Here is a 22938-nt window from a genome sequence, read left to right as displayed (position 1 = left end):
CCTCTTCAAATCTCCTCAAAGTCCACTTCTTTCAATACTAACCTCTCCTCCTATGCCATCTACTCCTCTCCTCATCTTACTCTATCTGCTATTTAAATTGCAGTTTATGGTTTACTCACTATATAAATTACTCATTTTTATTTAACTCTGAGGTTTTCCCTACATATTTTATCATCTTCATGTTCTAGGTTATATTATAAATTCTTCAGAGGATGGACCATTTCTTTTTTTAAAATTTATGTCAATTGCTATGCAAAATTATGGACTAAGAAGTAATGATTTTTTTCATAACAAACACTACCCTTTTAAAACAGTCAGAATGGACATGTAGTTCAATCTTAGTCTTCGATTTTTTTTTTTTAACTATTTCAATTTTATATCCAGTTGGATCCCCAGTCTTTTCTTCTGGATTATAGGAAAAGACCTTCCAATCTATAGCAGGCAACCTTTACTGCTGAATAAAGAAGAGCTTCTTTACTGCAGCTCGACAAACACTAGAGCCGAAAGGTCAAGACTCACCAACCTGTAGACACCAGGAACCAGATGGAAATTTGGGCAGGAAGTCAAGAAGAATATAAACAAAGGAGGCAAATAGGTGGGAGGGATGACAGAACCAGAGAAAGAAATACATATTATAAGTTACAGGGTTGTGCATTTTTTGTTAAATAATTATTTTAAAATCCACAAAGTTAATATTAAACTATCCTTTTAGTCCAGCCTTCTGTTCCTTAGCAGCAACCTATGCAGGAGGCTTCAAATGTAAAGTGAAAAAAAATCCCCAATACGTACATGCTAAATCAGGCTAGATAGGGGGAAGCAGGGGGAACAAGACACATTACTTCCTCCTTCCCATGTTTTCCTATGTTCTCTTTACGAGAGATGAATTATTCAAATACCATAAAATATCTTCAGTTTATGCCCTGAAGCAAGAGAACTGATCTTATGTAGTTATTTGAGCAAAACAGCATAGCTGTAAATATTCTAGTTCATATAAATATCTGTTTCTTTCTGGAATCATATTGAACTCTTTACTTCAATATTTGTCTACAGCAGTGAATTCCACAGGTGTATATGTTGTATAAAAATGAACATTCTTGTGTTAAGAACAGGGTGAGGAACTGTTCATGATTTTATATAGCTGTCATATTTCCTTTTATTCTTCTATTTTCCAAGATAAATAATATTGGAATTATAAACTCTCCTCACGTGTAAACAATTAATAACAGTTAAACTCAAGCAATTAACTCAAAACAAATTAACTAGACTAAAAAAATTAAGAGAGATTAATCGCAGTTTTAAATCACACTGTTAAACAATATCAGAATACCAATTTAAATGTATTATAAATATTTTGGATGTTTTTCTACATTTTCAAATATATTGATTTCAATTACAACATAGAATACAAAGTACACAGTGCTCACTTTATATTATTTTTACAGTGCAAATATTTGTAATAAAAAGATCAACAAAATAAACAGTATTTTTAATTCACCTCACACAAGTACTGTAGTACAATCTCTATCATGAAAGTGCAACTTACAAATGTAGATTTTTTTTTGTTACATAACTGCTCTCAAAAACAAAAGAGTGTAAAACTTTAGAGCCTACAAGTCCACTCAGTCCTACTTCTTATTCAGCCAATAGCTAAGACAAACAAGTTTGTTTACATTTATGGGAGATAATGCTGCCCGCCTCTTATTTACAGTGTCACCTGAAAGTGAGAACAGGCATTCACATGACACTTTTTGAAGAAGATCAATCTTCCGCTGGTAGCATCTGACTCAGATAATGAAAATGGATGTGCGTCGGTCCACACTGCTTTGTATCGTTTTCGAGCAGAACCCATCATCACTATGGAAGCATGTCCTCTGGAATGGTGGTCAAAGCATAAAAGTGCATATAAATGTATAGCATATCTGGCAAGTAAATGTTGCAAAGCCAGCTACAACAGTGCCATGCGAATGCCTGTTCTCACTTTCAGGTGACATTGTAAATTAGCAATTGGCTGAACAAGCAGTACTGAGTGGACTCGTAGGCTCTAAAGTTTTACATTGTTTTATTTTTTAATGCAGTTATGTAAAAAAAAAATTCAACATTTGTAAGTTGCACTTTCAGGATAAAGAGACTGCACTATAGTTAGGACCCTACCAAATTCGTGGCCATGAAATAGTGTCACGGACCATGAAATCTAGTCTTCCTCCATGAAATCTGGTCTCTTGTGTGCTTTTATCCTATATTATACAGATTTCAAGGTGGCTGAGAGTGATGGCTGTTGGCCAGGCACCCAGCTCTGAAGGTGGCGCCCTGCCAGCAGCAGCGCAGAAGGGTGGCAATACTATACCATTCCACCCTTACTTCTGCACTGCTGCTGGCAGCGGCTCTGCCTTCAGAGTTGGGCTCCTGGCCAGCAGCTGCCACTCTCCAGCTGCCCAGCTCTGAAGGCAGTACTGCCACCAGCAGAATCATAGAAGTAAGGATAGCAGTACCACCCCAACACACACACAATAACCTTGTGACCCTCCCACATCTCCTTTTTGGGAAGAACCCCTACAATTACAACACTGTGAAATTTCAGATGTAAATAACTGAAATTATGACATTTACAATTTTTAAAATCCTATGACTGCGAAACTGACCAAAATGGACCGTGAATTTTGTGGCCCTAACTATAGAACTCGTATGAGGTGAATTGAAAAATACTATTTATTTTATCTTTTTACAGTGCAAATATTTGTAATAAAAATATAAAGTGAGCACTGTACACTTTGTATTCTGTGTTGTAATTGAAATCAAAATATTTGAAAATGTAGAAAACATCCACAAATATTTAAATAAAGGGTATTCTATTATTAACAGTGCGATTAACACTGATTAATCATGATTTTTTTAAATCTTGCAACTAATCACTTTAATTGCTTGACAGCACTAGTATAAATTCAACTGTCTAGCTATTCTATGTGCAGGTCCCTTAACCTTTTTGAAAGGTCCAATACCAAAATTTGATTAAACTGCTAAAGAGGGCAGAAAACTGACTGATCACTTTCCATGCTATTTGCTGTGCCCTCATTAATAAGTCTAGGTACATCACTAGCTTTTTTGACCATAATTGTTCTGTAATAAATAAATAATATCTAGCTCTTACATAATGCTTTTCATAATAGATCTCAAAGTGCTTCACATTCTTTAATGTATTTATCCTCACAACATGCTTGTGAGGTAAGGAAGTATTAATGTTAAGCAGACATGCTCATTAATCTGCCCACAATGACTCCTAGATCTTTCTCCGGCAAGACTCCAACTAATTCTGAACCAAATTATAGTAAAAAGTTTACATCTTCCAATAGGTATTACTTTTCTACTTTAACAAGGTAAATTTTACATTTCCAGTCTATTGCCTGCTCACCCTGTTTCATTAAATCCTTCTGGAATTCCTCATAACTATATAATTTCTTACTAACCAAGGTAATTTAACATCAGCAACATTTTATCAATTCAGCTATGCACTTCATCCTCCAAGTAACTAAATGTAGAAAATATATACACTAGGCACGGGCTACTAAAATTTAAATTAGTAGTACATCTAAAGTACTTAAAGATTTTGTCTAATTTGTTCTTCATTTTTTCTCCTTGCCCTCTTTATCTCTACCTTGCCTAACTGTTTAGATTCCGTTTTGTTAGCATCCTCATTCTCTTAAGGGAAAGATGAAAGATGCTCAAAGCTTGTCTCCATGGAAAAAACAATGCAGCTCCAGGCAAAGACAGACTATTTATAATATACCACACAACAACAACTTGATTCATACATTGTGTTAAAATGGTTACCTCAGTTCTAAAAAGTCCTCTTGAGATAGTGATCTCCTACACATTATCGAATATCTAGTGTCTAAATCTTTCCCCTTCAAATGCAAAGACACTATACCCGGAGTGAAGGTAGTCAGCAGAAAAAGGCCATTTGATATGAGTTCACTGCAATTGGTTTGATCTGGTGCTTTCCTGAAGTCCATGCAGAGTATGCAGTTTATTCTAGTAACAGTAGCTGACAGCGTAGTTTGCATTCTGACACTCTTTTTTGTAATTTGTATCATTGCTGGAATCTAATAGTTATGAGCTTAGTGGAAAGGTTTATTGCTGTAACAGACACCAAGGCAAAGCTCAATCTGGTACAGGTATGGGTCTCATGAAAAAAATGGATAAATTTATAGCTAAACATACATTGTACACACAACTACAGTTTGTCTATTTAGATTTAAAAACATATTGGTGCTATGGGAGACTCAGACATGACAAATGGATATTTTCTATATTAATATACATAATAAACATATAACACCCAAATCTTCATAAATCCACATTTACTTGTTACATACAAAACCTATTCAAACAAATTCCCCAATGTGCATCCATACACATATTCATAGCCAGGATGCATAAAAAACAAACTGTTCACAAACACTGAATCTTTACCCAAGTCACGCATCCGTCTTCAGAGAAATATTACCTTTGAAATAATGACTAGATTGGTTGACATCAGAGCTACCTTTTAACATCAACAAAAGACATCTGACCAGAGATGGATTAAAATATAAAAAAGAGCTTGGATCAACCAAAAACATGGAGTTTTTGAACAAACTGCAAGTTGAGCCCCTTTTCAACAATATATCTTAATCTTCAGTAAAGTAGGAAAGGAGGACTCAGGAAGGGTCTGGCAGTTGAGATGTTCAGTGAAAGATGTGGGAGATTCAATTGAGGATGAGGGATATTGCAATTTTTTGACCTTATCTGATTTGGTAGCTTTTGAGGGTCTATTGGTGACTTGAGCCTCCACACCACATTCCACTCACTAGCCTCCTTGCCTTTCCTACTCTCCCATGCAATAAATCCCTCTTACCTTTAAAAAGGAGCAGCTATATTTATCGAACTGGCAACTCCATTGAGCTGGGCACATGCTAGGGGCTACTGAGTCTGGGACACTGTATAATCTGAATGCTCCAGGATTTGACATGCCCCAAATTGTAGTGTGCTTCAGAACATATGTAGTGTGTCATTAAAAGAGAACAACAGTATTTATGCACGACTTCCCAAGAGTAAGTACAATAATTTCTTACTCTAAATACAGGAGGAAATTGTGGTATCCCCAATGTCACTGTGTGGTAAATGTTGCTTTATGCCAGCCAATGTTTACCAGTGAGAACATGGAGATGTTAGTGGAACCACCACATTTCTAGAAAAAAGGTCCAGATTGATCTGTGAGCTATGTCCCTCAAAAGTGCATGGCCCAGATCCACAGTTAATTTGCCACCACAGAAGATATTAATTCCGGTCAATTTCTTTGATTTAGTAACATTTTCAACTTTGACTCAGTTTCCTGGAATACTGAACACTTCAAAAAACAAAACAAACAAACAAAAATGAATTCTGGTGGAAAACAAAGTGTATCAACAAGCTGAATAGTCTGAGCAAACAGAATATACACATTACATAGAGACTTCACAAAGTAGGTTCCTAGAGTAGGCGGGGGGGGGGGGGAGGGGAGAGAAGGCAGCACGCACACACTTCCTATCTCAAAAGCATTTTAAGACTAAAAGAAGGCAGTTACAAACTAGACTAGGCCTAAAGCATTCAAAATAACTAAGAGGTTACAAGTCAGCCAACGTCATTACATTAAATACAACATGCATGTTCTGAGAATTAAGTCACATATCTTACTTCTGTAAACTCTAGTTTACAAAGTGGTTGTGTAACAGCCATGACGTGTATTTGCTTAGTTATTTTTAATTTCAAACTTCTTTAAAAGAAACTAACATGATTTACAATGCAGAGTGCTTAAATTTTGGAGAAGCGTACACTTAATTCTGCTGTAGTATCTGTCCAGGATGCCATGAAAAGAAAGTAGTCTATTTCTGTTGATCACTCAATGGATTTCTTGATTAAGCAAAATATTACTGAAGCTGTGACAGTGGCACATAGAAGCAGAAAGTTTCACCATAAACAAATTGAAAATCAGCTTATGTCATCACATCAACACTGGTGATCATTACTCATACAGGACATTTCATTCTGGTGTGAGAAAGAATCAATTAGCATCCCAAACTAAATGTTTTCCAGATAAAATGACTGGGTTTGCAGAAAAAAATATAAAATGATGAGAGAAGTAGTTATATATATCAAAGTTATGATTCCTAAACTTTTATCCAAATGTACTTTTATCAAGGATTTCTAGTAACAATAAGAACTACAAAAGCAAAGTTCAAACATTGGCACATTTCATCAGAAATCTAACATTAAAATATTGCCATATATATCAACAAAAACCCTGAGGTGTTAACTCCACAGTTGTTCATAGGTACAGTTTTAGTATATGGCACTCCTGGAGCTTTGCACAAAGAAGGTCAACTCATTGTTTTGTTTAAATCAGACTATTTCATCACTGTTCTTACATTTGAAATCACAGCATGAAAAAAATTCATCTATACCTGTTCTACACTAGTGAATTTGTTAAATATTATATTATCAGAGTAGAACCCTGCAGAAGACTAATGTTTCATTTTTAGTTTTGGTGGAAGAGGAAGCAAATTCTTCAGGTCAGTTAATCCTACAAAAAGGCAGAAAAGTCTCTTCTAGAGGGTATTCAAGAATAACCAAATGAATGAGTTTCTTAAGAAAAGCTGCAAAGCAGCTACCAGGATTTCATATTCCTGTAGTATCTTGGAGGCTGCCACCAATAATTTGTTTCCTTCTTGGTAATCTCCTGTTCCTTTCCTACTTTTATGTGCAGCTTCCTAAAATGATTACTGTACAGCTATTGTATAGATAGCTCATTTTCTTCACTATATATTTGTTTATTCACAGATTCACAAGTTAGCCATTTACTATCTGCTTTGGAAATTCATCTGAATACTTTCACTAGAGAAAGGTTAAGGACAGAGGCCTCAATTCAGTATGATACTCAGGCAAATGCATAACTTTCAGCATGTGAGTAGGTCCATTATCTTAAATATGTGCACGACTTCAGTGGGACAACTCATGTTCTTTAAGAACCCTGTTGAATCAAACCAAGAATCAAGGGGGGAAAGTGCTTCCTCATACAGTGAAAAACATGAAGTAATCAAAACATTTATTCAAGTAGCAAGAGTTGCAATTTTATTTGAGAGTTGCTGCGTTATACTGAGGATTACATTTTGTGGACAGGAATACAACACTTCTGGTAAACGGGTGTGCTATTCATTATTATCTTCTGTGCTTCTGGTATTTACTGTATTAATCATTCTGTCAGAGTACTTTACTAAGAAAAAAAGGAAGGAAACGTAAAGCAAAAGGAATAATGCAGTTGTATTTCCCACAGTGTTTCCTATTAGAGTATGTATATTAGATGTAAATTCGAGGTATGTTTAGAATACTATTTGTTTTTTAAAACAGCTCTTAAAATCACCAATCAGTAGCACAGAATTAACACACAAATCTCCCAATCATTCTATAGTTTGTGTGTGTATTGGTAAATAAAATCATATGACTGTCCATTTGAGGTTTTATTTTGTTTCATGGTTGAAATATCTACCAGTCTGTAGGCTATTAAAGTATATTTGTGCCCATGTACAACATTAGAGGCAGTTCATTAGACTCCTTAGTACAGGTTTCCCTTGAATCTTGGTTTGATTCAACAAGGTTCTTAAGCATGTGCACGACATCAGAGGGACAACTCATGTTCTTGAAGATAATGGGCCTACTCACATGCTGAAAGTTATGAATTTGCCTGAGTATCATACTGAATTGAGGCCTCTGTTCTTAACCTTTCTCTAGTGAAAGTATTCAGATGAATTTCCAAAGCAGATAGTAAATGGCTAACTTGTGAATCTGTGAATAAACAAATATATAGTGAAGAAAATGAACTATCCATACAATAACGGTACAGTAATCGTTTTAGGAAGCTGTATATAAAAGTAGGAAAGGAACAGACTATTACCAAGAAGGAAACAAATTATTGGTGGAAGCCTCCAAGATACTATGGAAATATGCAATCCTGGTAGTTGCTTTGCAGCTTTTCTTAAGAAACTCATTCACCTGGTTATACTTGAATAAATATTTTGATTACTTCATATTTTTCACCGTATGAGGAAGCACTTTTTTGTGCAAATAACACTCATATACATAATATTATATTTTATTTCATCTGTAGCCAATGAAAGATTTAAACACTAACTTAATGAAAAAGGCAGCTCTAGCCAACACAAGCTAGGGCCCTTAATATTAATAAAACTGACATTTTTGCTACAAAAACTATCATACAAAAAGTCAAACAGAAAAATTAAGTTGACTGCACAGCATAAATCATGCATAACTAAGTTAACATAAAGCAAATGAATATGTAACTTTAAGGGTGTGTTACTTAGAGTTGATAGATATCATACATTTCTGAGGTTTCTTAGTGCTCTGTGCAGCTAGAAAGAAACCAGTAGGATGCCTGTATTTTGTTTACAATTTTAGTAAAGTAAACCAATCTTTTAAATGACAACATCCTGACTACACAGCTGGTTTAACAGAATGTTCCTGATTCAATTTAAAAAGGAGTAATGCCTAAAACTGCTGGCACAGAGACAGAATCCTGAATCTAGGCCATACAAATGTCACTTCATTGTTGTTAATGAAAAAAAAGCTCAGCTATAATCAAACCTTAGCCAGCACTGCAACATTTTGCCAGCTAAGCAAGCCCTTAAAACCACAATCATGGAGTTCAGCAGGGTTTCTACTATATATTCATCATCAACAAATATTTACAATTGATGTATTGCACATATCTGATATTTTTAATATACTGAATCCTTTAGAAGAGAAATCAGGAGTTTCCCTAATGTAAACTTTTTATCAAAAAAACTCATTTGTAAAAATGTTAAGAGAAATATTTATCTGAAAACTACATTTTGATATACTGTATTGCATATATGTGTGTGTGTGTGTGTGTGTGTGTGTGTGTGTGTGTGTGTGTGTGTGTGTGTGTGTGTGTGAGAGAGAGAGAGAGATGTTCTGTACATATTGCATCACCTAAATGGAATATTTTTGAAAACAAAAATAACTTACTTTTCCCATTCAGCTCAAGTCACTGAGCTATCAATAAAAAGAACAGGAGTACTTGTGGCACCTGAGCTATCAATATGAATTACAGTACTGTACCTAACAGAAAGCACTACAGCCTTCCTTTAAGGTCTGCTCACAGCCATTATGCACAATAGATGATGATAGAATGTGACTAGCAAGCACTGAGAACATGCTGAAAAATGTCTACTATGCACACAGTTATATCATAGTGCCAGTTTTCACAAAATCTGGTGAGGAGGACTATTCTGATTATTAAAAGCCAACTGAACACTGGAAATTCATGGTTAACCAGAAGATCCTCCAATACCTAGGTACAACGTGGTGAAGAAAAAGAGTCAGTAAGGTGTTTCCCTGTCATGCTTACGTAACGGAGGACATAATGGAGATACTGTAATACCATACAGAATCCTTGTTCATATGCCAATTACTTTTATTATATCTGTGTGTCACAACTAGTTTTTATAATCTAGAATGTACCTTTCTTTCCTTTTTTTAAAATATTTTACAGCAGTCTTTTTGTGATCAAATCCTAGACTATTTCAGTTTCCAAGCAATATACAGTCGTCAAATAATTTTAAGCATTTTTAAATCAATCATTTTTGTATTACACCCTGGGTTTATACTGTGCATGGGAAAAAGTCCACTTTACATCATATATTTACAAACTAAAATATAGTTAACTCAAATCAAGACTACTGACAACTGTGATGATTTCTTTTCAAGGTCTAATTTGGAATATTTTCAGCCCAACTTTTTAAATACAAAATATAAACAAACACAGTTTTTGCTTTGCAGCTAAAGTAGTACACAGGGTCTAATTTCAAGAGTTTTATTTGCTACTTTTGAAAAGTTATTGTTAAAAGTTGAAATTTTAGACATGGTTTGTCCACAATATGGACTGAAGCCTTTGATATTAACACCACTTGTGTCTTGTAAGCTATTCCAAGATGTGTTCAATGTCCCCTTATGAGTATTTCTATTGGGTATTTCTAACCTGCTTAATAATGCCTCCAAGACACAGATATACATGATGCACCATAAAGATGATGTAGTATTAGGTCAAAGATCCAAGCAGCAGTGTTCTGAGGATACATCTTGGTGGCCAGAAACTAAACACATTTCAGCATGCCTCAAAACAATCCTTAAATTACCCAAATATTGCTTAAAATGGAGATGTCAGAGGTAGCTCTTAAAATCCCCTGTGGGCCTTTTAAAACAATTATAGGTACATAAGGAAATTAAGCATATAGTGTATAAAATATTTAGGTCAACATATTAAAACACTTCACATTTGTCAATTTAGTGTGTTCTGCCACCCTGAACTTATCTGGCTGTGCCTATGGTATTACAGCCTATGTAACACAAGACACAAAAACTCCCTGACTTGAGATCCCTGCATTAACTATGAGAAATTGGAGGTGAGTTGAGGACAGAGTGGCAGTCTTAACACAGATCATCCTTGTTTTGTTGGCTCCGTTCAGACATGAAACCTCCATAAAAATGCAGTTTGGGAGATTTAAAACAAAAACAATTTGAGATCTAGTTTGCTGAAAATAAAAAAATTAATTTCCCATCTCAAACATAAGCATATTAATGAACAGAAAAAGTTATAACATTATTCACAATCTGCAGACAGTTTATTTTGCTTCAAAAGAACATTATGTGCTGGCAGAACTACGGAATAGTACTGGTGTCAGATAACTGCAGAAACCAGGATCTATTTGTCATTTCTCTTAGCGAGCAAAGGTAGCAAAGAACTTAGTCAGAATGAAACAAATATTATCCAGGAAATTAAATAATGACTCTTCTTCTTACTGGAGAACTGGGAAGCAGACAGTGCAGTTTTCTGGTCACTCAATGTATATACCAGGTTTTAAAAATCACACTGTATTAATCTACTGGTTCATGCAAAAAAAAAAAAATACTATTTTAACTATCTTAAAATTTTACAAATCAGCATGCAAAATGAATACTATCAAGATCTTATTCTCTCAGTGAAAAAAATATACTTACTGCTACTGCTCCAGGACTTTAAAAGGGACTTTATGTTAATTTCAAAAAACACAGAATCCTGTAAACTCAACATTATGCCTCAGGCAGCTGCTGCAGCAGCAGCTATGGTTTTGTTGTCAAACTGTTGTCCCTTCTTTGCTCACAGGCAGCAGAGTTTTGGCCCACAGTGTCGCTGTTTCATTGCCATGCAGTCTCTGAGTGACGCACAACTAGAGTAGAAACGCTGCTGAATGCAGATGAACTCTCTGGTATGGAAAAAAGCTTACAAGTTTGTCATAAGAATGCACTGAAGGGCATCTTCACCTTTCTTTACGCAGTAATGCATTACTTCCAGAGTCTAGAAACAAAATAGTAAACACAGAAGATAGTCTGATCTGTAGCCTTGTGTTAGTCATTTTGTTTTTAGTAAACGGAACAGCCTGGAGCTCTGAACTACAGGCTTCAACTTATTCCAATAGCTTTAACTGCTACTAGAATAAAAATGGATTAACAACTGGAACAAGATCCTCATGTCTCCTCCTCCTCAAACAGCTGACAGTTGCACTTTAGTCTATACAGCTCCCAGCAGTAGAAAAGCTTTTCTCCTTCTAGTCTTCAAAGCAAGCACATTCTTTCCAGAGCTCAATACAGCCAGTCAATAAGCTGTGACTCCTCAGCATTCTTGTGAAGATGCACAATACAACTTCCCACTTAATCCATTGGAGATAATGCTGGCTAATGGATTGGGAGGATGATGTAATGAATACTGTGGCTCTAAGCCTACATCAGCTCTCTAAAATTGCTCTGCTCAACTAAAGTTTCTTCCTGCCTCTTAAACCCAGATGTCTAATATCTCATTTCCTAATTGCAGAGCCCACTCAGGAAAGATAACTGCATTATAATTAAATGATAACTTTAAAATATAAACAGTCATATATTCTTACTTTAAGGATACACGATTCCTTTTGCACACTGCCATAATATTCACACTAGAAATCAAAATGATGCTGACAAAGAAAGATCCATTTATCTTTAAAACAAAACAAAAAAACCTTCACTCCACAGCAGTCATGGAACATTGACAAAATGACAAACTAGAGCTCCTTCGACATATAAAGGGATTTTTATAACAACATACAGCAGTCAACTTCAGTAGGAGCACATTTCATACTAAAAATATCGACAGGCAATTTAAAAGTAAAATGTATTCTATTTAGCATAATTATGAGTATTTCCTTCAAGTACTGCTATCAATGTGTCAGTACAATTTTGCCAGTTTTCCTCATCCCAAATTTTAAATTTGTAATAATTTACTTGTGACATATATACTAATAAAGAGAATGGAAAAATCTCTGATGTTTAATTCCAGACTTGAAATATTATTTGAGGGAGAGATGAAAAACTAAGGGACATACACAAAATTGTGCTTGAAACATTTGTGATATTAAGGACAAAGAAGAGTTTGATTATATGAATATATTACTTTGCCATTAAAGATGTGGAAGAGGCCTTTGAAAAAAGAGTTCACAAGCACTTGAAAACAATATTCAAAAATAAAACAGAAATTAAAGACAAGATCCCTGCCCTGAGGAGCTTTCAATTAATATTAGAGGGGAGAACTGAGGTAACAAATAGTACTGAAATGGAAGGAAAATAAGAGTTATAGTGATAAAACCATGAAGTCACTCAGTTTAGGTATGTGCACATACTGACAGTTCAAATTAAAAGTTTATATTTTTTTTAATTTTCTCAACAATTTAAACAAAAACATTACGAGTAAATAAATAGTTTTCCGCAAAACCACATTGAAATTTCTATTTGAGTCAGTACTTGAGTCATATGGGAATATGGATGGAAGAATTCTTCCATCAACCTAGCTATTGCCTCTGGAGAGGTTAGATTTACTACAGTGATGGGAAAAAAACCTTCATACTGTAGTAAGTGTCTGAACTACAATGGCATAGCTGCAGTGCTGCAGCTGTGCCAACATAGCGTTTATAGCATAAACATATTTTAAGATTTATTTTTTAAAATAAAAGCTGAGATATTTATGGAATTGCATGACTCCAAGAACTGGGGGGCAATAAGGGCAAGTCTACACTATGGTGCTACATTAGCAGAGCTGCACTGCTGTAGCACATCTGGTGAAGACATGCTATACCAACAGGAGAGCGCGCTCCTGTCGACATAAGTACTCCACCTCCGCAAGTGGCGGACGCTATGTTGTACAGTACCAGTGTGAACAGCACTTATGTCGATGCAACTTGTGTTGCTCAAGGGCTTGTCTTTTTCACACTCCTGAGCGATGCAAGTTACATCGTCTTAAGCAGTAGTGTAGATGCGCCCTTAGAAAAAAAACCAATATCATGCTGCACTATTGTTAACTCCTATATCAGCTTATAGTTTTCAATGTGATCAAAGACAATACTGATAAAAACAGAATTTCACCCGTTGACACCAACATTGAGTTTGGCCAAATGAGTCTTGAGGTAGTTTCGATTGTTTTCCCCATCATACCCAGAGATTATGTTTCATTATTATTTCTATGTAGTCATAGTCACTAATTACTTTCTTTGGTAGACTTCTTAAGAGGAAATACAGACTTTTTAGATGTGACTGATGTATTAGAAAGCCAGTAAGAATTTGACATGTAAGCAATATTTGAAAGCTGTATTATGAGCTGCCTATAGTTTTTCTGTATGCTTAGATTATTGAAATATTAGAAAGGGACTGGATCAACATATTTAGACTCAAAATATGCTTGTTTTGAGGAACATAAAAAATACTCTTTTGATACTGCATGAAATGTATAGATTATGCACATGCATACATAAGTGGAGGAAGTATGGTCCAATGGATAAGATGTTAGACTATGAATCAGAACACTTTGGATTCTATTCACAGCTTTGTCATGGACCTGTTATGTGACCTTCGCCAAGTGTCTTAACATCTCTGTGCCTTGGACCCCCCAGATAACAGATGCGTAAAATGATACTTGTCTTCCTTTGAAGATATATGGATGAAGAAATCTATATTGACAATTAAGCTACTATTACATATACATTTTAGAATTCTCAGTAATTCAAACCATTGGATTGTTCCCCCTCCCACATTAAAGTTTAAATGTGTCAATATGTTAATATTTATCAAGTGTGGCAGCGCTCTGACCTTGTCCCCGTGGGTCCTGTGCTTCTAGGCGGTATATGCTAGCCTCGGTGGCTCTCTGTGACCCTCCATAGCCCTTCTCTCTCTAGGGCCAGGGTTACAGTCTACTGAGCCCTTTTCATCATAAGCCAGCAAGGAGGTTGCTGAGAGAATTCCCACAGTCTCTGTTGTCCCTAGGTCTTGTTTTAGAACAGTTTAGCCTCCTGTCCTGACAGGGGCCTGACTTCCCCTCCCAGGAGTGTTCCTATAGTGGTGGGTTGGGGGGGAACCCGGGCCCGCCCTCTACTCCAGGTTCCGGCCCAGGGACCCTAATGGTAGCAGCTGTTGGCAGCCAACCTTTCACTGCCAGAGTTGCTACATTTCTCTGGGCCACTTCCCCACAGCTCTCTTGCTTCTCCCTTCTTCACCCTTACCTTAGTGCTCCTTTACTGATGGTTTGAGGGTGTCTTCATTAACCAGCCCTTCAGTCGCACTTCCTCTCCTCTGGCTCCCTGGCTCTCCTCTGCCAGACTGGAGTGAGCCCTTTTTATAATATCAGCAGGGCCTTAATTAGAGTCAGATGGTCACATTAGCTTAATGGCCTCACCTGACTCTTTGCAGGTTAATTGGAGTCAGGTGTTCTCATTAGCCTGGAGCAGCCCCTGCTCTGGTCAGTCAGGGAACAGGAAACTGTTAATCCAGTGGCCAGTATATCTGCCTTCTGCTATTCCACTGTACCCAACTGGCCTGGGTCTATCACACAAGTTACAGGTTTTGCATGTGTAACTAACATGCTTTATACTGCAGCATTTGATTTTTAAGTCCAAAGAAAAGGAGAGAAGCAGTGGGGAGGATGGATTTTAGTTTGAATACTCAGTTTCTCTATACATGCACAGAGAGCAGAGCAGCGCAACTCAGCTCAAAAGACCCAGAAACATCCAGAAGTAAGGTGTGCAGATACCAGATATGTTCAGTAGTTGCTTCTGAAACTGTAGAGGAAGTTTTCATTAAGGGCAAGAAGTCTTGCAATTTCCATGCATTCATCATCTGAAAGCTGTGCCAAATCAGAGTTCAGGGGAATAAAGATAATAAATATAGGCATTAACAGCCCTGTAAGACTCAAGTGGCTGATCGACCAGAACCAAGAAATGTGTCTGCTGCCAGGGCTGGGTCCCAATTCCTATACCACTCTGGATACAGAGGAGTGTTAAGCCACTTTTATTTACTAAGGAAGCCCTCCATTAGGATAATGTTTAGACCGCTGCAGTGTGTTTTATGGATCAAGAGGGAGAGCATTTGAGTCACTCCCTAGAGGCTACAGAGCTTGTGGAACTTGCATATAGCTATTAACTAACTGCTTTGAATTGGTATTTTGTTTCAGCGAGAGAGAGACAGCATGCGCGCAGGCCAAAGCTCAGTAAGGTGAGGGTTTGTACAGCCTTATTGACTGAACTAGATTTATGCAGAAAAGATAGCACCAGATAGAGAGAGAGCCTTATACAAATCCAGGGAAGGGATATTTTATATGCTGATAGCACTGTAAGTTAATATTATCTTGTTCAAATTGTGAAGCTGATCCCAATGCCTGTACTACTTTGGAACCAGTGAGAAGACCAATCAGCTATTATCCCAAGAAATGTTGCTAACTCTAAGGACCCCAAGACTTTTTTTTGTTGAAAAGGCTCTGAAGTTTTGGGGAAAGAACTGAGATGCTTCCATACTTCTCAAGCTCTGAAGAATCCAGATAATATGCTACATATTATAGCCATGCTATAGAGACTGAGAAATCATCTTGGAAAGAAGATCAGGAGGTAAATGTGTTTAGAAGTATAGAAGTGTAAATGTTATGTTGAAACTCTTAATTTAAACTAAGTAGGGAAATCTGTATGAGGACCAGTAGACTTACTACCTAAAAGTATTTTTCAATTATTCATAAGTATTCCAAATACTATTTACAGTGTTTGTGTGTGTGTTAAATGTTTGTTTATTAAGAGATTATGTACTACTCTTTGAAGCTGACTGAGAACTGCTTTTCAATCTCATGGCTATTGTATATAAAATCCTTGAATGTAGGAGTTAATTCTGTGTAATGCTCACTGAAAGTTCTGAAAAGACAGAACTCTGGCATGTGCTTTAGCAAAGTGTGATAAAATTATACACAATACTGCTTCAGCATCCCTCCCTACCTGTTACATAGGTACTTAGAGCCAAACTTTTAAAGATGTCAATAGGCACATGATGGGATTTTCAAGAGTGCCCAGGCTCCTTATTCGGACATCAACTGGTGTTAGATGCCTAGGTACATTCATGAATCCCATTAGGCAACTGTCTGCATTACTGGATACTTGCCATGTTATTTACATTTTGAAGACTACTTCTAAATATAAACAGTATCCACTATATCATTCTTTTATTTAAAATTTCTAGCAAGTATGTAGATAGAACAGGTCCAGTAGTTATGGATAAGAGAATCATCTTTAAAAAAAAATTCTTTATTTTACATTTTCATTGATATATTGCTGAAAGTTTGTTTTTAAATCATTTTACTCCTGTTGAACTACATTTTACTATTTTATCTCATAATTCATGCATTTTACCTATATAAACCTATTTACCAGGTTTGTGTGTGGTGAGAGAGAGACCGAGAGAGAAAGATGACTGTCTCCTGCTCTCTTCCCGTCCTCAAAAAGTACCATGATATTCATCATTCTGAATGTCTTATCTATCCCATAATAAAAATAATTTTAACTAAATCCCAGCGTAAACACAGCATAAAAATCACCACTAAAACCATTCTGATAAACTACATAATATAACCAAGTCACACTGTTCCAAAAAGCTCCTTAGCTACATTCACCTTCAAGATGATAGATTCTTTTACTGAAATTGCATTTCAGTAACAATGACATCTAACATAAAATATACTATTTATGATGTTTAATTATGGCTATGAATTTTCCATGAAGTGTTGGAGAAGCTATATTGTGAATATACAGATTTTATCTTGTATATGGTTAAAGTTCTTTAAGATCATTAAAGTAGCAGCTGTTAATTTCTGTTAACTATTATTTATTAGAATACCTACCTCTTACATAGCACTCAAATTTAAAATTATTTTGATCAAACTGTGAAGTGTTGCAAAAAAAAATTGATAATTTAGTTTTAGGTAAATGCAATTTCTAGTGACTTTTTTACTGACTAGACCTCCTTTGAAATATCTACTAACATTCTTTTTCTGGGAATAAACAATCTGACACTGAAATAAGTTCACTGTGTACAATCCAGGTGCATCTTAACAGCAATCATAGCTCAAGACTTATGTTGATTTACAAACCTTAAAAATTCTAAGACTAAGGGAAAAAAATTGAAAGAACCACCTGATTCAAAAGGAAGAACAGGTTACTGTTAGTGAAAAGAATGTGGAATAATATTAGTAAGTTCCTACCACAAATCTGCACACACAGCCTTTTCTGGAAGGCCTAAAAGTTCTCAGCTTTCCAGACAAACAAGCAGCATCTCAAAAACAAGTTCTCCATAACAAACATGTGAAACTTAACCCTCCTAATGTCCTGCGGCCTATGCGACCTCAACTTACACAAAAATGTAAACAAAAAATGTCATGACAAAACTTCTTTCTCTTCATACATTAAGTATTATCAGATCAGGATGAGGTCAATCTTTCTCCACTGGTTTTATCATCCTACTTGGTTGTGGGTTTGTGTAGCGCAAAAAAAAAAAAAATTACTAAAAAAGGTAATGGGGTAATTTAGAACACTCAATGTTAAATCCATTGGGAAAATAAAAGTACTACACATCGAAAGTCTTTGGGACTGTCTTGGACCCCAAACAAGTACATAGATTTAAATAAAACATGATAGGCGAACTAGTGCCTCTTCTTTCTTTAAATATTCTCAGACTACGACGAGGACAACCTGTTAGCATTGTCTGCATAACTGTTGTGGTTTTAGTGTAGCAAAAAAAAAAAAAAAAAAAGTCATTCAAAAGACATTTGGATCAGTTAAGACCCTAAAATTAATTATGCAGGTATTCCAGGATCAGAGTATTTTTATTTTGAGGCAGCAGTTACGATATAATTATATGAACCTTTCAGCATTTGTTTTTATCATAGTTTCAGTGGGTTTTGTTTTTCAAAAAAGGCACCCAGAGGGTCCTGGGGGTCTGATAGACCCAGATAACATTTGCCTTATGTATCTTCACAATTGTCCAGCAAATTGAATTTCTTTGAAGACAACATTGTCAAATTGATTTTCAGGGAAGCCTATATATGCTAGGAAGAATTTCTGGGTATGCCACAACTGTCAGACACATTTTCTGGCAAGCCTACACTTGACAGATGTTGTGGCTCAGGAAAAGACTCACTGTTGCCGGGGAAAAGACTGTTGACAGAAGCAGTTTCAGTTTAACTTCTCTTGCCCTGTTACCATCAATAGTAGAGCTGTGTTTCAACAGTCCACTGGCTGTATTTTTCTCCTGTGAGTGAGACAAGATGGCAAGAGCTGGATCTCATGAAGAGCTCCTGAGAATTTTCACAGAGGACACCGATGATTCTGATACTGCAGTTTAGCAGCAATGATTCTGACTGGGAGCCTGCTCTTGCGGCACAGTGTGGTGATACGGAAGCAGTGAAAGATTAAATCACTGAGGAAAGTGACTCCAATGATACTGCTGTGCAGGAAAGTGAGGATGTATCTGCCAACTTTTAGCTGTCCAATAACCAAGATGAAAAATGGGGAATGACAGCAGCAGACACCAGCAAAACCTCCACCTGAATCATCCTGACTCCAGCTCCAGGACTGATCATGTACTCCATACAATGTGTCAGGGACACTATTCTCTTGCTTGCAGTTAGATTTCATTCTCAAGTACTCTAACAAGTATGGGGCTGAGTTGCTTGGGAATACTTGGCAACCAGTGCTTGAGACAGAACTTTGTGCCTACTTGGGACTTAGGGCGACCACCTTTTAAAAAGTCAGGCGACCAGCTTGGCTCAACAGTGAAATCCTTGCTGAACTTAAACACAAAAAAGAAGTTTACAAGAAGTGGTAGATTGGACAAATGACCAGGTAGGAGTATAAAAATATTGCTCAGGCATGCAGGAGTGAAATCAGGAAGGCCAAATCACACTGGGAGTTGCAGCTAGCAAGGGATGTTAAAAATAACAAGAGAGGTTTCTACAGGTGTGTTAGCAACAAGAAGGTGGTCAGGGAAATTGAGGGCCCCTTACTGAATAGGGGAGACAATCTAGTGACAGAGGATGTGTAAAAAGCTAATGTACTCAATGCTTTTTTTTGCCTCTATCTTCACGAACAAGGTCAGCTCCCAGACTACTGCACTGATCAGCACAGTATGGGGAGGAGACCAGCCCTCCATGGAGAAAGAAGTGGTTCAGGACTATTTAGAAAAGCTGGATGAGCACAAGTCCATGTGGCCGGATGCACTGTATCTGAGGATGCTAAAGGAGTTGGCGGATGTGATTGCAGAGCCATTGGCCATTATCTTTTATCATGGTGATCAGGGGAGGTCCTGGATGACTGGAAAAAGGCTAATGTAGTGCCCATCTTTAAAAAAGGGAAGGAGGAGGACCCGGGGAACTACAGGCCAGTCAGCCTCACCTCAGTCCCTGGAAAAATCATGGAGCAGGTACACAAAGAATCAATTTTGAAGCACTTAGAGGAGGGGAAAGTGATCAGGAACAGTCAACATGGATTCACCAAGGGCAAGTCATGCCTGACTAACCTAATTGCCTTCTATGATGAGATAACTGGCTCTGTGGATGAGGGGAAAGCAGTGGATTCCTTGACTTTAGCAAAGCTTTTGATACAGTCTCCCATAGTATTCTTGCCAGCAAGTTAAAGAAGTATGGGCTGGATGAATGGACTATAGGGTGCATAGAAAGCTGGCTAGAACATCGGACTCAACAGGTAGTGATCAAAGGCTCCATATCTAGTTGGCAGCCGGTATCAAGTGGAGTGCCCCAAGGGTCAGTCCTGAGGCCGGTTTGACACATGCAGGACCCCCGCCCCTGTTCCTCCTCTTCCCCCGAGGCTGCACACCCTGCACCTCCTCTTCCCCCCAAGGTCCACCCCCTGGCCAGGCCAGAAGCTGGAGCTGGGCTGTGGTAAGAGCTGCCCAGGGAGCCCAGGCTGCCGTGGGGAATGCCAGACCCTCCACCTGCCCTGGGTGGGGGTCAGGGGGCCAGAGAGCAGCCCCCAGCCTGTTTCCACGCCCTCTAGGGCACACTGCCTAGGGCAGGTTGAAGTCCAGGGTTCCCCACATCAGTCCAGCCTCCCTGGGCAGCTCTTACTGCCAGGCTCCAGCTTTTGGCCTGGCCAGGGAGTGGGACTTCAGGGGGGAGAGGAGAAGTAGGGAGCAGGGACTCATGGCAAGGGGAAGCACTGAAGACCACCTCAGCATCTCTCCCTCCTCCCGGAAGAGGTTGGCACTGCCCCTGAGCCTTAGGCAGGCGCCAAGTGGCACCACAGGGAATCTAGGACAAATGCTGTCCCGGAGTCATTCAGCCCAGGACTGGGACTGGAACGTGCATTTTGGGACTGACCCACCCAGTTCACAATGGGTGGTCATCATACTGAGACTGCGTATGTGAGAAGGTGTTTATAAATTTAGCAGAGAAACACAGGAACTGTGGCAAAAGACCATGGAAGGCTGGTATTCAGAGCCAGCATCTCACTCCATCTATTTAAAACCATAAAAAGGGTCCTGTGCTTCAACAAAAGAGAGACACAGAAGTCAAAACAAGAGTACCAAACTTTCTCCTATTTCAGAGATATAGGGTTTGTTTCCTGGTACTCTGCCCTACGAAAGGGTCACCACTGACAAACAGCTGGTTGCTTTCTGTAATTGCTGCCCTGTCAGGAAGTATATGCCTTTAAAACCAGCCAGGTACAACATTAAATTCTGGCTATGCTGTGACTCTACAACTTCTCATGTTTTAAATGCTGAAAAAATACACTGTCAGAGAGGGAAATGCAGCAGTAACAAGAAGTCTGGTGAGAAATGTGGTTAACAAATTGGCACATTTTAGAGGGAACAGGGAGAAATACCACAATAGACAATTTTTTTCCCACTAGTGTTGGATTTGCAAGGAACTTACTCCCAAAAAAAGTCTTACTTTGGTTGGCACAATGAGAAGGAACACGACTGAAATTCCTGCTCAGTTTCTCCGCACACAGCAAAGACCAGTCCACTCCAGTTTGTTTGGCTTCCAGGAAAATTATGACCCTTGTTATGTATCCAAAAATGGGGAAACAGTAATACTGCTGTCGTCTAAGCATTCAGACGCTTCCACATCTGGGGCTGAAGTAAAATCAGATATTCATTTTTAGAACAAAACAAAAAGAAGCGTGGACACTCACGACCAGACAGTATCCACAAAATGGATGGGCAAATGCCGGCTGATGGTGGTTTTTGCAAACACCTTGACCACCACATGTATGAATGCATACATTGTTGAGATTTAGTTGAATTGTGTATGGCATAATAAATCTCTGAGTAAGAGACGGATGTTTCTCAGACAGCTGGCTACAGTAATTTTGAAACCATTGGTGCAGGAAAGGAACATTGCAGCATCTAGTGCAGGGGTCAGCAACCTTTCAAAGTGGTGTGCCGAGTCTTCATTTATTCACTCTAATTTAAGGTTTCGTGTGCCAGTAATACATTTTAATGTTTTAGAAGGTCTCTTTCTATAAGTCTATAATATATAACTAAACTATTGTTGTATATAAAGTAAATAAGGTTTTTAAAATGTTTAAGAAGCTTCAATTAAAATTAAATAAAAATGCAGATCCCTCTGGACTGCTGGCCAGGACCCGGGCAGTGTGAGTGCCACTGAAAATCAGTGTGTGCGCCACCTTTGGCACGCATACTATAGGTTGCCTACCCCTGATCTAGTGTGTTGAGTACTGACCCAGAGCCTAATAAACAGGAAAGATGTTACATCTGTTCTATAGAATGAGACACAAAAATATCAAAAATGTGCAGAGTGTAAAAGCTTTGTATGTACAGAACATGTCTCCTACTTGCTCCATTTGTTCAAAGTAGTAGTAATTTTATTGCCACTTTGTTGCATTTGTGCCCTTTATTGTTGCAGTTGCTATCTATTTTCATTGTCTAAACACAGGGTCAGTTAGATCCCAACACCAGTATAGCACATGGTTTTTAAAAAATGTGTTGCTCATGTCCCCACCCCCACACAGAATGTGAGAGAAGTCTCATTACTGAGGCATTTGTTACTTTTCTCTTCTACATAGGTCAACATTTACTAGATACTTTTGGTCTTACTCCACATTTTTCTTACTCTCTAGAGTTCTCATTCCTCCTAGCCTTCATGATTTACTTGTTAGAGAAGGACTTGGATATCAGAATTCCTGACATTCTATTATTAACCTTGCTACTGATTCACTCTCATTTTGGTTCAATTTATCCACCTATACAATTAATATACTGCTACTTACCTAAAAGGTGTTGTGTGGCTTAATAAATTTAATACTTGGAGATCTGTCAGAAAGAAAGCACTATATAAAGGTAGGTGCAAAGTATTATTCTCATTTATACCCTTGCACTGTATCTCTGCTACCACATACAGAGACCAAAGAAAGCCTGGGGTTTAAATAATGATTCACAGGAAGCCTCAGAGAGACACATGGAAAGTTCTTGTCAGAAGACAGGAAG

At 37.6% G+C, this 22938-nt stretch overlaps 1 protein-coding gene across 22 annotated transcripts in view; it reads right to left on the bottom strand.

Annotated features, from left to right (window-relative positions):
- FRYL (FRY like transcription coactivator) overlaps positions 1-22938 on the bottom strand; it is a 411199-nt gene that overhangs the window by 300219 nt on the left and 88042 nt on the right. The window contains exon 1 of one of the 22 annotated variants that reach the window (XM_042841876.2): positions 11107-11722. The exons of the other annotated variants lie outside the window; for them this stretch is intronic. Within the exon in view, the coding sequence (XP_042697810.2) occupies positions 11107-11179 (73 nt within the window). The 5' untranslated portion in view covers positions 11180-11722. Of the gene's footprint in view, positions 1-11106; positions 11723-22938 lie in introns of those variants that run through there. 22 annotated transcript variants of the gene reach the window in all.

This window comes from Chrysemys picta, chromosome 5, assembly GCF_011386835.1.
Source record: "Chrysemys picta bellii isolate R12L10 chromosome 5, ASM1138683v2, whole genome shotgun sequence".
NCBI lineage: Eukaryota > Metazoa > Chordata > Testudines > Emydidae > Chrysemys > Chrysemys picta.
Note: the sequence above shows the minus strand (reverse complement) of the source record. Positions and strands in the feature narration are given on the sequence as shown.